At 45.8% G+C, this 12,719-nt stretch overlaps 1 protein-coding gene across 2 annotated transcripts in view; it reads right to left on the bottom strand.

Moving 5' to 3' along the window:
- Window positions 1-5,374: 5,374 nt before the first annotated feature.
- The window catches only part of PRDM6 (PR/SET domain 6), a 63,016-nt gene continuing 55,671 nt past the window's right edge, over window positions 5,375-12,719 (bottom strand). For both annotated transcript variants that reach the window (XM_032953509.2, XM_076066858.1), the window contains exons 7-8: window positions 10,361-10,537; window positions 5,375-6,928 (exon numbers count right to left, since the gene is read on the bottom strand). In XM_032953509.2, the coding sequence (XP_032809400.2) occupies window positions 6,814-6,928; window positions 10,361-10,537 (292 nt within the window). In that variant the 3' untranslated portion in view covers window positions 5,375-6,813. The remainder of the gene's footprint in view (window positions 6,929-10,360; window positions 10,538-12,719) is intronic.

The following is a 12,719-nucleotide window of genomic DNA, read 5'->3' on the forward strand; positions in this document are numbered from 1 at the left end:
TTGCATTACAGAGCAACTCTTTTACAACTTTGATTGTATAATCTATTGCATTTCATAGGTGAGCATGACCATTTTACAATGCTGCATCCCTTACAAGATGCCTGCACGTGGTGTAATGGTTCCCACACCTGGGCTTGCAGTTCAAGTTCGATTTTCTGGCGCAACATTTGAAGAAATTGGCAAGTTTTTTTTTAAATCCCCCCTGCCGTCTGTCCACTGAGCTTGTTGTAAGTGGTACGTACACCACAGTTAGTCAATGGGCAGGTCAAGTGTGGTAGGTTAAATTGTGGGTACGTCCAGTTCCAAGAAGTCTGACTATCGTGTAAAAGTCTGCCAACAATACCCTCCAGAGGGGTTCATGAGAGCTCCCTCTAATGGAGGCCCTTCCAGCAGCAGTGGTGTGAGCCGGAAATTGCAGGACTGTACCCATTATCTTTTTTTTTACTTTTGCAATGTTTTACAAAATAAATAATCATTCGCCTTTTTTTGTAAACAATAACTAACGAGCCTGTTTTAATATCCTAAACGCTGCCCACAAGTACTTACAAGAAAAAAAAACTACTTTAGAAAACATTTTGGTGAAGTCCAGGAATTTCACTTTTCTTCAAGACGTCCTATTCGCCGAGCATTTACTATCGCTGGGTGACGGAATGCGGCATCGATGAAAGCCGGTGAGCGGCTCGTCCATGTTTCCAGCGTTCGTAGGCTCGGTGTGCCCTGTGGGGCTACTGCTCATGGCTGCTGGAAGAGCTGATAGATGGCCTGGCAGTGCTGTGGGCTGAAGAAACATTGATAGATTTAAGAGCCACCCAAAGATGCCTTAAAGACGATCGCATAAATCCATGAAGGAAATGCCGAGCCAGTGCAGAGCGGTTTATCTTGCGCCCTCGTACTATTTTCACTCAGAAATTTCAGCCTCGATAAATATTGTCCTGTTTAGAAATTACGACCTGAATAAATTTTGACTCTTAACCTGCAAATGCAGCACTGTATATGTATGGTCCTAACATGGACAACTTTTACTTTCTGAAGAATTGTGTAAAATGTTAATGTGGGGATACTCATGTGATCATGCTTTAGTAGACTACACAATGCAAATCCCACTCATTAACAATTAATTGATATACCAATACATTTACAAACATTCTTGGAATGTTTTTGTGGATTGTCACTCTAAGTGCAGCTTTTGAACTCACATTTGGTTCACTATGTGCGATTTTTACAATTAGAATTATCCCCCTGAGAAGCTTATACAAAGCATTTGAATGTATATTTTTTTATTACAATTTGTGTTTTAAAGAAAATGGTGTTCAGGAGTAATTTAGGTGGGAACGAGTTTGAAGTTGGCGAAATGTGAAAGTTCATTTGTTTCTATTTCCTCCTGCTGTTTCATTTTATGATTTCTATAACAAGGGGGAATGCGTCCCAGCGGAGCTTTCGTTAGGGCCATTTTGATTAAGTGTCTGCCAAAATGCATTTGCTCTGTTGACATAATTTTACCTTTCAGTTTCCCCAATTAAAAATTATTACGATAAATATGTTTGCCTTTGCTGATTTATACTTTAACTTTTTTTTAAAGTAAAGTCTGCTGCCCAAAAAGATAAATAAATCATACGCAATAGAAAGAATAATAATTGCCAAAGCTCAGCCTGACAGTTGCTAACAAGCCGACAGGAACCGCGGCAGAAGTGGCAGCCCATCTTTTGCGCGCTCCACTTTCACCGGGAATTATGTTGCGTCTTCTCTGCATTGGCGCCGGGCCCTGTTTTCACACCGTGCTGATAAGTGTGCAACCGTTTTAATCTCCGTGTCAAAACGCTCCGAGGGTGGTAGAAATATAACGTTAAAAGCGTGGCGTAAGAACGGGCGCGTTGACACGGTAGATGGAGTGATATGGCACGTTTGGCGCTTCATGTGCCGCGTTTGTCCGCGGGGGGTTTCCGTTTTATGGAATTTGTAGCGAACGAAAGCACTGCGCTTTTCTCGACCGCATTTTCCACTTCAGAACTATTATACTTACCCACAATCTATCTCCCCCCACTAGCGGGAATAAATAAATAGTTAATGGTGCGGCTTGGAAGCGGTGGCATTCTGCCGAGACAACAAATGCTGTACCTAAATTCTCCCTATGTGACAAACAAAGATACGGTTTCAAATTAATCCCATTTATAAGGAAATTCTGTTTTCAAAAGGAATGCATTTCCTAGCACACCCAATCAGTCTTTTGTTTCACTGAAACACAACTCTCCGCACGCTGACGCACACAAACGTGCCCGGTGTCTCTTGATTATGAAATTGCGGCAAAGCAAGGTTTGCATTTCCTGCAACATGAAATTCTGGAGTTTGCCCATTGTGCACCAGCGTTATGGGTACATTTTGCTGAAGTCACCTAATACAATGTACACCCAACAAGACTTCTCAGGGTGAAGCTACACTTCACAAAATACCTGTACCCGCAGTGCAATGACAAAGACCTCCCGCATGGCCTTTGCAGATGTGTAGGGCAAGTGCTGTTAGCAAGCACCTAAGAAGGCAGGAACAGTGCTTGATGGGCTGGAATGGCTATAAAACCACGCCTGACCACCTTTGTCTTCCCAATGCTGAGGATTAGGCGACGCATTGCATCATGAGTTCACGTAAAGCAGAATTGACCTAGAGGAGGCCTGGGACCCGTTCAGATATTTTCGCCACTGATGTTGGATGTGGCCCGGAATCTCACGTCAATCATTTCCAACTGCTGGTTCAGAGCCGCCTTGTTTGACACCGTTGTCTCCGGTCTTGTAAGTACAGCCCAGCTGCTCAGGCACCACGCATCTCCACCGAGGCCCTTTTCGAACTGGGCAATTGGCCAAACGGGATTCACAAATGAAATAAACTCAAAAACGAAACGCAAATTCCTGTGAGTCCACTGCTGGATGATGACTCCCTACGCCGTGTCGGTCATGAGGGCTCTTTGACCATCCTTCACTACAATGGTCAGTGCATGTGAAAAAATGCTCTATAGCTCACCGGATTCCTCCAGTATAAATACAGATTCTGATGTTGGTAAAAAAAGAGGAGGGGTGGTGGGGGGAGGGTAAGGAGGGACCGGACTGCTTTGGTCAGCATTTGCCGCTGATGTTAGCCATGGCCAGGATTAAAATGGAGGTAGCCGTGTTCAGAGCGAGCAGTATTGAGAGCTACTGAAAAATAAAACAAGGTCTCCCCGTCCAATTCATATTTGGAAAAAAAAAAGTTACAAAAAATGCGTTACTTCCAGGACTAAAAGCAACGCGCGTTCACAGTTCGCAGATTTTCTCGCTCTCCGTTCGTTACGCCCGTGACCACAATGACAGTCGCCAATGACCCTTTCGACGTTCGCTCCTCTTTTCCCGAAATTGCGAGTGCCGCCGTTTGATAACGCATTGGGCTGGGCTTGGCCCCCAGAGGCTGGCACGGCAGGTGTGATGGCTTTAGTCGTGCGACTCCGCGTGCACGTGTTACCGCGCAATGACAGAGCCAGACTTAAATGGCCGTGCAAGAGTCTAGACTCCATAAAACTACATCCTTCCTGCCACCTTTTTTTTTCTTCTGCCCATGTCAGGGCAGTCCGTGAGCTAACGGTGCTCATTCATCAAGCAGGGCTTAGCAAGACTGGGTAGGGGGGGGGGGCAATGTGTTCCTAAGTAAGGTTATATACTGCAGCGGGCGTATAGATCTACGAAGCTGTTCCTAATCTGGCTGATTGATTCTTTCCACTCGCCAGATATGGTAATAATATGCAATCAGCAAGTGGTTTACACGCAATTTTTCTCCATGCCAAGATTGTTTTACAGGGCTTCTGTAACAGTGTCCTGTAAAAGTCGGCTGGATTTGCTTTTTGTGTTTTACTTTTTTTGATGTACAACTTCATACGATACACTTTAATCAGCGGGGAAAAACTATATTCTGCGGTTGAAGGCCGCTTTCCGGGATTTGTAAAACACTGGGAGAAATGTGGTCCATATTAGCCCTTGAATGATTTTGGCCTTAAACCCAATTACAAAAAATAATGGTATTTTAACAAAGATAACTTTCATAAGGGTTCTTTATTTTCCTAGTTTTAGTCATGATAATTATGCCCATTATGTAATACAGTAATACATCTTGAATTGCTGAATGTTAATAAATACACACTGAGCCTCAGTGTTAGAGGGTACTGGCGGAGCCGAAGAAATCACTAGATAATCTGAACTGCATTCAAAGATTTAATTCGTAGCAGCAACCCACAGAGATACATTACCTGCTGCCTATAGTTTTTTGTGTTGGTATATGAACGGTTGTGCCTCTATGCGCCTGTGCCCGACAATGCACTGCAGCTCACGCACGCGCTTTTGTAACGTTGCAGCTTATAAACGTCTACAAGGAGACATTTTGTGGGCGTTCGGATGCCGATTCCGGTACAAAATACCCCGCGGAGCAGCGCGACACCCTTCCGCACATTTGGGAAATTTTGTTTAAAATTGGCTGAGTTTTGCTAAGGTTGCTTTGTCAGTCCCAATTATCAACTAACTCTCCCCCCCCCCCCTGAATGTCCTTTATTTTTTGGGCACACACACACACACAGACGCGTCGAGAAACACTCCGACACTGCTCTGCGCCAAGCAACAAAATATTGGATCTTTCTCAGCCCCGACCGTCGAGCGCGCACATTTATCTTCCGCCAAAATATTTTAATCGCCCTAAGAATGGGCCCGTCTGGTTAGGAAATGTGGTAACAGAAGAAGAAGAAGAAAAGCAGCATTATTTAGCTCGCAAAAATGTGCCAAGATTGCTGGCAGGAAGGAGAGAAAATGTTATATACGGACATAACTTGAGATTAGGGCAGCGTTAGTTACTGTGAATTACGATTTTGTGTACTTTTTATTTTTCCTCCGCCCGTTTGGTTAAACGTCTGTTGAGGCGTAGGTAATTGTATCTTGTTTGAGAATATTTCTGAGTGCGACGTCGTTTCGCTACTTCATATTTATGTTACTCTCGAGTGTTTTCCTTTGCTTCGGCTCGACCGTGTTGTGTATTTTTGTGCGATCAAAGCGCTGGCCCGAGGAATCATTCGTCACGAAAAGGGCGTTCAATCAACGCACCTCCACGTTCAATAAGAAACACATGGGAAGAGTTTCTGTTTGTTTGCCTGAATGCCCAGAAAATAACTCTCCGCGATGACGAATGCCTTCTGCGAGGAATTACTGCTCCAATTAATCACTTGTAAACCAACAGGCATAATATTTTTCTTCATTTGGACTTTGCGCGAGAAATCAAACATTTATGTACAAAAATATTATGGAAACACAAACGGTTTAAGGGCACACTTTGCGTGTGTGTGTGTGTGCAGATATACATACAGTACATACATAGGTGGGTGCAAACTCAGATTTACTTGACAATTTTAAAAGGTACGCTGCGTCAAAGCAAACATCACATCTTATTAACATTACTCATCGCTTTCTTAAGCAGCATTTTCTGTAAAAAAAAATTACGAGCAGGGTCAAATGCTGCACTGTCAATATAAAACACACAACCTCCCACGTAGAACACATGCCTTATCTGCATCACTCGTGTTCACAGGCGAGTGCACTTTGAGTCGGCATGTCTTCTTTGCAAAAGAGATCCGATTAAATAAGTATAAAGGTAATTTCTCAATTTGCTGTGTGTTACCACGGGGTACCTTCGTCAAGACAAGTGTTATTAATTTACTTACATAACACTTGTTTTTATTTCCCCATGTAAGTACGCGCATGTGTATATAACGCGCAACACACGCTCACACTGCAGAGGTCACGTACCACTGATTTACACGGGAAAGTTTGGTTTTTTTTGCAACGTTTCTCAGGAGAGCTGTAAAATGTGGAAGGTTTTGAGAAGTAAGAAAAGGGCTGGTGATTCCGTCTGATCGTTATCTTAACCGTTCACGAGCCCGCATACAACCGCTGTTTGTACAATACAAATTTATTCACAACACTAGTTTGTACAGCTTAGCAAACGCATTTTTGCATTTTGAAGTAAGGTAAAGTGTGAGCAGAAATAACGGGTACAGACATTCTCTGTTGGGTTCTGTACAGTACACTGGTTTTGGCTACAACTTTTCTCTTTGGCAAATTGACACCATTTGTGCTTCCGCTTTTGCATTTAATACAACAGTAAAATTAACAAACAAACAAAAAACCACCGTCTAAGTCCTTGACACAGAAGTGTTCATCAAACAAGAAAATAAAATCACTATAAATACCGTCGTATATATATTAATTCAGTCCTGGATGAAGCTATAAATGGCGTGAACGCGGGGTTAAAAGGTGTGGGTGTTTTATGTGATCTAGCCACTCACAGAGTTAAGTTAAGGTTGCATGCAATCTGCTACACTGCTAGGGCAATGATTAAACTGTCACGTAGGACACCCGGGCAACTCCAGTGATTCAATCAGCTCAGCCCAATCGTCCCATTGACAAAGTCTTTCCCACCCCAGTGACAAATAAATAAATAATGTCCCTCCGTGTCGACGAGGATCGATCCCAGGGCTCCACCGGAGCGTTTGTCTCGGCCCTGCCTCGCTCTCTTCATTTTTTCCTCTTCCCCCCACCCCCAACCCCCAACCAACCAACCACCAACCACCCCCAACCATCTCGTCTCCTCTCCCGTTCTCCTTGTGCTTAGTTCGATGGCACTGATTGAAAAGTGTTGGCGATGAGGATCTTTGGTTGTCCGCCGTAAGTGCCGGCGACGTTTTAATCAGGGCGTTTAATTCCTGTCCCGTGGGCGGGTGGGAGGGGGGCGGGGGGGGGGGCTTCCCCCTCTCGTCAGTCAATCCACCTCGATCGATTCTCCGCAGTCAGCCGGACCCTTGCATTCGTTGGGCGTGCGCTGGTGGCGGCTCAGCTGCGTGGCCTGCGTGAAGCTCTGCTCGCACCGTTCGCACCTGCCACGGGGGGGGGAGGAGAGGAGGGGGGGTGGATGGAGAGCGGTCGTTTCTTAATTCATCATTATCGTCGTCGTTATTATTGTTGTTGTTGTTGTTATTCATACTGTGTTTGTGTAGCCAGGAATGTCTCGCTTGAGTCTCATGCCTCTCTTTTTTTTCTGAGAAGGGGGCCGGTTTCAGTAGGGGGGAGGGGGTTGGGGGGGGGGGAAGCGATGGTTGCTGTGCACAATCCCAATTGGGTAATGTACGGGGATTTGTTACAAATATGGCAAAATTGGACCATGACGCCCGAACATAATGGCCTCCTGTTGTGAATGACATCTCGGGGCTCTTTGACGTCCAGCGCGAAGCAGGCGGCCTCAACCACGAACCTTGGCAACATGCAGCAAATGGGCTCCCGCTCGGTCATGTCACTGGCCCCATTAACAAAAAAAAAACAAGAGTTAAAAAATGGTGCAATTCACACGTGGTTGGTGAAAAAGTAGCGAGAGGGAATGTCCCACACGACTATCAAATATAGCAACTAAAACTGACGAGTGCGTAAAGAAGCGTGTGGAGATGAATGCACGCGTGGAATTGCACTTGCGAGGCAGAAGGAGAGGTGTGTTGGATTGGAGAAGACACGAACGTTACAGACATCATATTGCACGTTCAGTGAAGTAAAGAGGGCTTTGGGGCAGGACACGTCGCTCGAAGGGATGATGGCCGGTGGTCAAGACGAATCTCGGAGTGGTAGCCAAAAGAGGGGGGGGGGGGGGAATGATAAAATCGGCTCTTGTGCACGGGTGGTTCGAGGGCTTGCGACATTGTCGGGCAGTGAAAGGATGGCTATGGCTTTGAGAAGCCTTTACCCATCATGGAGTCAATCGTGGCTGATAGCGATGGTCGTATGCAGAGCTCTGCTCAAACTCATTCGCATCGATGGCAGCTGCTTAGACACTTAAAACAGGTTTTAAGGCGCCACCTGTGTTTGCGAGGTTTATCCATATACAGCATCGGGTGGTAGCGGTCTATCGCTGTTGGCTTTGAGCAGGTGGTGTTGTGTCACAGAGAAGGCTTCGGGGTTTAGTTTATCCGCCTACGCGTAAGCCTATAAAATGTGGATGCTATTCTTGCTTGTCTGGAAGTCTTGCCACGTGTTTTTTTTTATTTGAAGACAGACACACCACGGAGTGCGATCACTCCTCGATCTGTATACCATTGCAGGGGTGTAAATTGTGTCTTTTAAAGCCTTTCCAGAGGAATTATACACGACAACATATTGCCTCGCGTAATAAGTTGGCTCTTACAGTGACACCGAGTCTAGACAGGCAGAGAGAAAAAAAACTCGTGTCACATTAAATATCGTTTATTAATAAGTAACGGCATTAATAATGTACAGCAGTTTGCATTCCACCGCTAGACGTGTCCATCACGGGGGGGGTACGTGACCATACTTCACGCTGGTCATTGCAGCTTAGCGAAGGGGGTGTTTGGGGGGGGTGGCAATATGAATGTAAAAGCCAATTTGTGATATGCAGCAGTGTGTAAAATAAATTATTTTGCTACATTATTTGCTATATAAGTTTCTAAAATAACTGAAACTAAACTGTCGTATTTAACTAGGTAAAGTCCACTGAGCAATTCATCTCTTTTTTCAGAAGCGACCTGGTCACAAATGATAGTATATTCTTGGTTCTTTCGGTGAAGTCACGTAGAAGGGAAACAATAAAAGAATAAAAATATAAAACAATAAAATTCTCACGACGTTTCGGCTGCAACACAAGCAATCATCATCACCTGATGATAAAATAAAATAAGAAATATATAAAACAATAAAATTCTCACGACGTTTCGACTGCAACACAAGCAATCATCAGAACCAAGAATATGAATCCCTGCAGTCACGAAAGCTTTAAATCACAAATAATAGCTCAAGGGAGTGGCTTATCACGTGGAAATTTATAGCAGCAGCCAAATCCTCTGAACGCACGTTTCTAAATGTGCAGGAAAAAAACCCGGAGGACCAAGGGAAAAATCCACGCGACCACGGGGAGAGAGAGAGAGACATGCAAACTCCAAATGTACGGTGCTTAGTGTAAGCGTGCGCGGTGGCATCCTGGTTACCGTGCTACGTTTTGAACCTGGCCACCGAAATTCGACTCCCGGCAACGGCCCAAATTAGTGGGCGAGGGATATTAGAACCCGGTCACGGCCTCCGCCCTCCCCTTCATCAGGGCGCACTGATCAGCGTGGTGAAGTATGGTCAAAGCGCCTCGCGACTTTCACTGCGTGGGGGGCGAGGGGCAGGGAGCGGGGGTGGGGGGGGGGTAATGGACGGAGGACGCCTGGAATTTATTTTATTTCCTTTATCAATTCCTATTAGTGCCGTGCCACCCTGGGTTAGGGTCACTGTCAGATCACTCACGGGTCCATCAAAGCCTCTTTGACCGAGGCACGATTTCTCACGGGACGCATGACCCTGCGGGGGGGTGGTGGTGGGTTGCGATTAGTGTCCAGGTGCCGCACCAAAATAATCTCTCCCAAGATCAAACCGTTCGAGCACCCCCCCCCCCCGCTCGCTCGCTCGCTCGCTCGCTCGGATCTTCTCTCACGGCTTTGACAACAATCGTCGCCGTCACGAGGGCGACGCGCGGCTTTTGGTGATTCGCGACCTGCCCGGGCGTCGTGAATTTTACTCGAATGCACGTTCATGCACTCGGGGGGGGAGAGAGCCGTTGGTCAAAATCCATTGAAAATCCAACGCGTGTGAGTGTTGTACGTTTTTCTCTCTCGTCACGATCATGGCTGAACACAGGCCGAAAAGGCACAGGAAACGCCAAGCAACAAACAGCGCTATTGAAGGTATAATAGGTATCAAAGATAAAGAGGCATACACATGTATTGACTTGAGCTAGGTTATTACAAGAGACTGGGAATGGAGACAATTTGGAAGTGGAACAGTGCGAGGAAAGACGCAGTGAGAGAAGCGTAGTGGCCTCCGGCGTGGTGGTTGAAGGTGAGACAGTCATAATGGGTGGAGGAACCAACGAGTGAAGTTTATGGGAACAGTAACCACAGCAGTAGCTATAGAAGAGTGATAAGGAGGCAACTGACCGCAATCACTAAAACATCAAGTAGCCGGGATATATTCAACAACGATGCACCAATTCAATGGCAATTCGCCGGGTGGTGCGTACTGCGTAAACTTTTGTGCCACCACACAGGGTTAGCTACTACTGGGAGGGGGCTGGGGGGTCCCCTTGATTAGACTGCAGCAGGGCATGGGAACGGTTGAGATGTGACAACGTAAGGCGCTCTGAGTTGCGGAGGCATTTAAGCGAGCACCCTCTGAATGCAATGAATTCCTCATCCTTCTCGTTCCACCCGCGTGGTTCACCGTGGGTGAGCGAGCGAGCGAGCCAGCGAGCCAGCGCGCGTGCAACTCACTTGAAGGGCTTCTCGCCCGTGTGCGTGCGGATGTGGTTGTTGAGTGTGGTGGCTCCGGCGAAGGCGCGCCCGCAGTAGCCGCATTTGAACGGACGGTCACTCGAGTGGGTGACCACGTGATTCCGCAGCTCCGAGGGCTGGGAGAAGGACTGGGCGCAGTGGCCACACTGGTAGGGCCTGTGGGGAGAGATGGGCGGCAGAGGTTCAGAGACTCACACCGACACACACTCACATCGACTCACACAGACTCGCACCGACACACACTCACATCGACTCACACAGACTCGCACCGACACACACTCACATCGACTCGCACAGACTCACACCGACACACAGTCACATCGACTCGCACAGACTCACACCGACACACACAACGATGCAGACTCGCACAGACACACAGTCACACCGACACAGACTCACAAGAATACAGGCTCATCCCAACAGAGTCAGAACAGCACAGTCTCACAATACACACTCGCCCAAACACACTCACCCCAATATTGACTCACTCCAACACACTCACCCCACCAGGAGACTCAGCCCAATGCAGACTCACTTGTACTTGATAAGTTCAAGTCAGTGGATTAAACACTCTTCAAATTCCCCGTACATACATTCATGACATGAAATAGTTCATACGCCTTCACCAGTATCTGTCCAATTCTGGATGAAGACCTCTCCAAGCCGTTGCTATCTCTCAGGGTTTCAATGATGTCACCATCCTGCACGCAAGCTGATTTCATTGGTCCATCTCTGCGATGGATGTCGTCTCGGGCATGTTTCCTCCTTTGGCTGCCTATCTGCCATGAGTCTTAACCCCAGGCGAGTCTCCCTTCAAGCAACGTGTCCTGCCCGTGCCCAATAACTTTACTTTTAAGTACTGCAATTGTACGTTTGTACACTCCTAACTGGTGCAGTTTTTGTCACGTTTTTTCTGACAGCTTTAGTGTCACATTCAATGGCAGGGGAGAATTACTTTGTAAACAGATTATGGGGATTGAATGTTTTTTAAGAGTTTGGCATAAGACTTGAAGCATTTGAGGACTTTAGGCAGACCCTGCCGAATCAGCGAAACAAATCATCCCCAGGGCCCTCATTTTTGCAGGGCCTAAGTATGAAAATGTTAGTTTTGAGATGATTCTGTTTGTAAGAATACATTCGTGCCAAACTGCAGTTTTCTAGCCCTTCCGGAACACCATTCGAATTTACGGCAATTTTTCATCGAAATTAAATTTTAAAATTGCCACACGGCGTAATTGTGTGAACGTTTACTAAATCCAACGTTTCAGATGTTTAATAATAACCAGCAGTTTCCGAATTTTTTTTAAAGTGTTGGTAAGCCATTAAACAAAGCAGAAAACTTGTTGAAGGTTGTAACATGAAAAGGATTTGCTAAAAATAAAAATGTTATGAATGCAAAGTTTATTTTAATACGGTACGGTAATACATGAGCTTGGATTTAAATGCAACACCTTACACACACACGTACACAATACGCAAACGTTTACCACTGCCACGAGGCTATGTTTTGTGTAACTGACACTTAACTAGATTCACATAGATGTATGTGTGGACATCTACACATATATTGCAATATAAACGTGCAAATAACCCGTCTTAAAATGTAAATATTAATTTCACGTAACAAAATTATGCCAATCTAAAACAGTGCATTCCCATATTAAGAGTGGTGCAGGTAAAGTACTACGTGCTTCTATAATGACCTCTGTGGTCAAACGTAAGGGAGACAAACATTCAGCGACAGAAAGAAGAACTCGTTGATTAGAGAACGCACAAAAGTTTGAGACGAAGTTCAAACTGTTAAGAAAAGTGGCAGTGGGTAGGACGCGTCGCAAGAATGATGACGGAGTAGCTGTCAAGGAATGTAACACGTCCAAGTGGATGTTCACTGTGGAGAAGGAGCAATGAAATCAGTTTGCGTGCAGCATGTGCTTGGTGGATGATTACACCGCAGGACCGCGATGGATGCGGCACAGTTTGGAGAGGCCTTCATCCGGCAATGGACTGGTCATGGCTGATGACGTTAATGCAACAGATAAAAACAAATTACTTCCTTTAGCAGTGGGCACAGCTTAACTCTACTTCCAATCTACATCACAGTGAGGGTTTCATCACGTACATTTTCAAGCTTGTTACATTTATTCAGTATAAGAAATACATTTTGTGCGTGCAATGGGATGATCGAATATAAGTTTTGCCAAATATCAGCAAGTATAAAAACGTGGAGTGGTGACAGAGTGCGTGCTGTACCCGGCGATCTGAGTTCTATTCCCCGACCATGGCCCACATCAGTGACGAGTGATATCTGAACTGATCCTGCGCCTCCCTCACATCACCA

This window comes from Petromyzon marinus, chromosome 13, assembly GCF_048934315.1.
Source record: "Petromyzon marinus isolate PM22_M1 ecotype Great Lakes invasive population chromosome 13, UKy_Petmar_22M1.pri1.0, whole genome shotgun sequence".
NCBI lineage: Eukaryota > Metazoa > Chordata > Hyperoartia > Petromyzontiformes > Petromyzontidae > Petromyzon > Petromyzon marinus.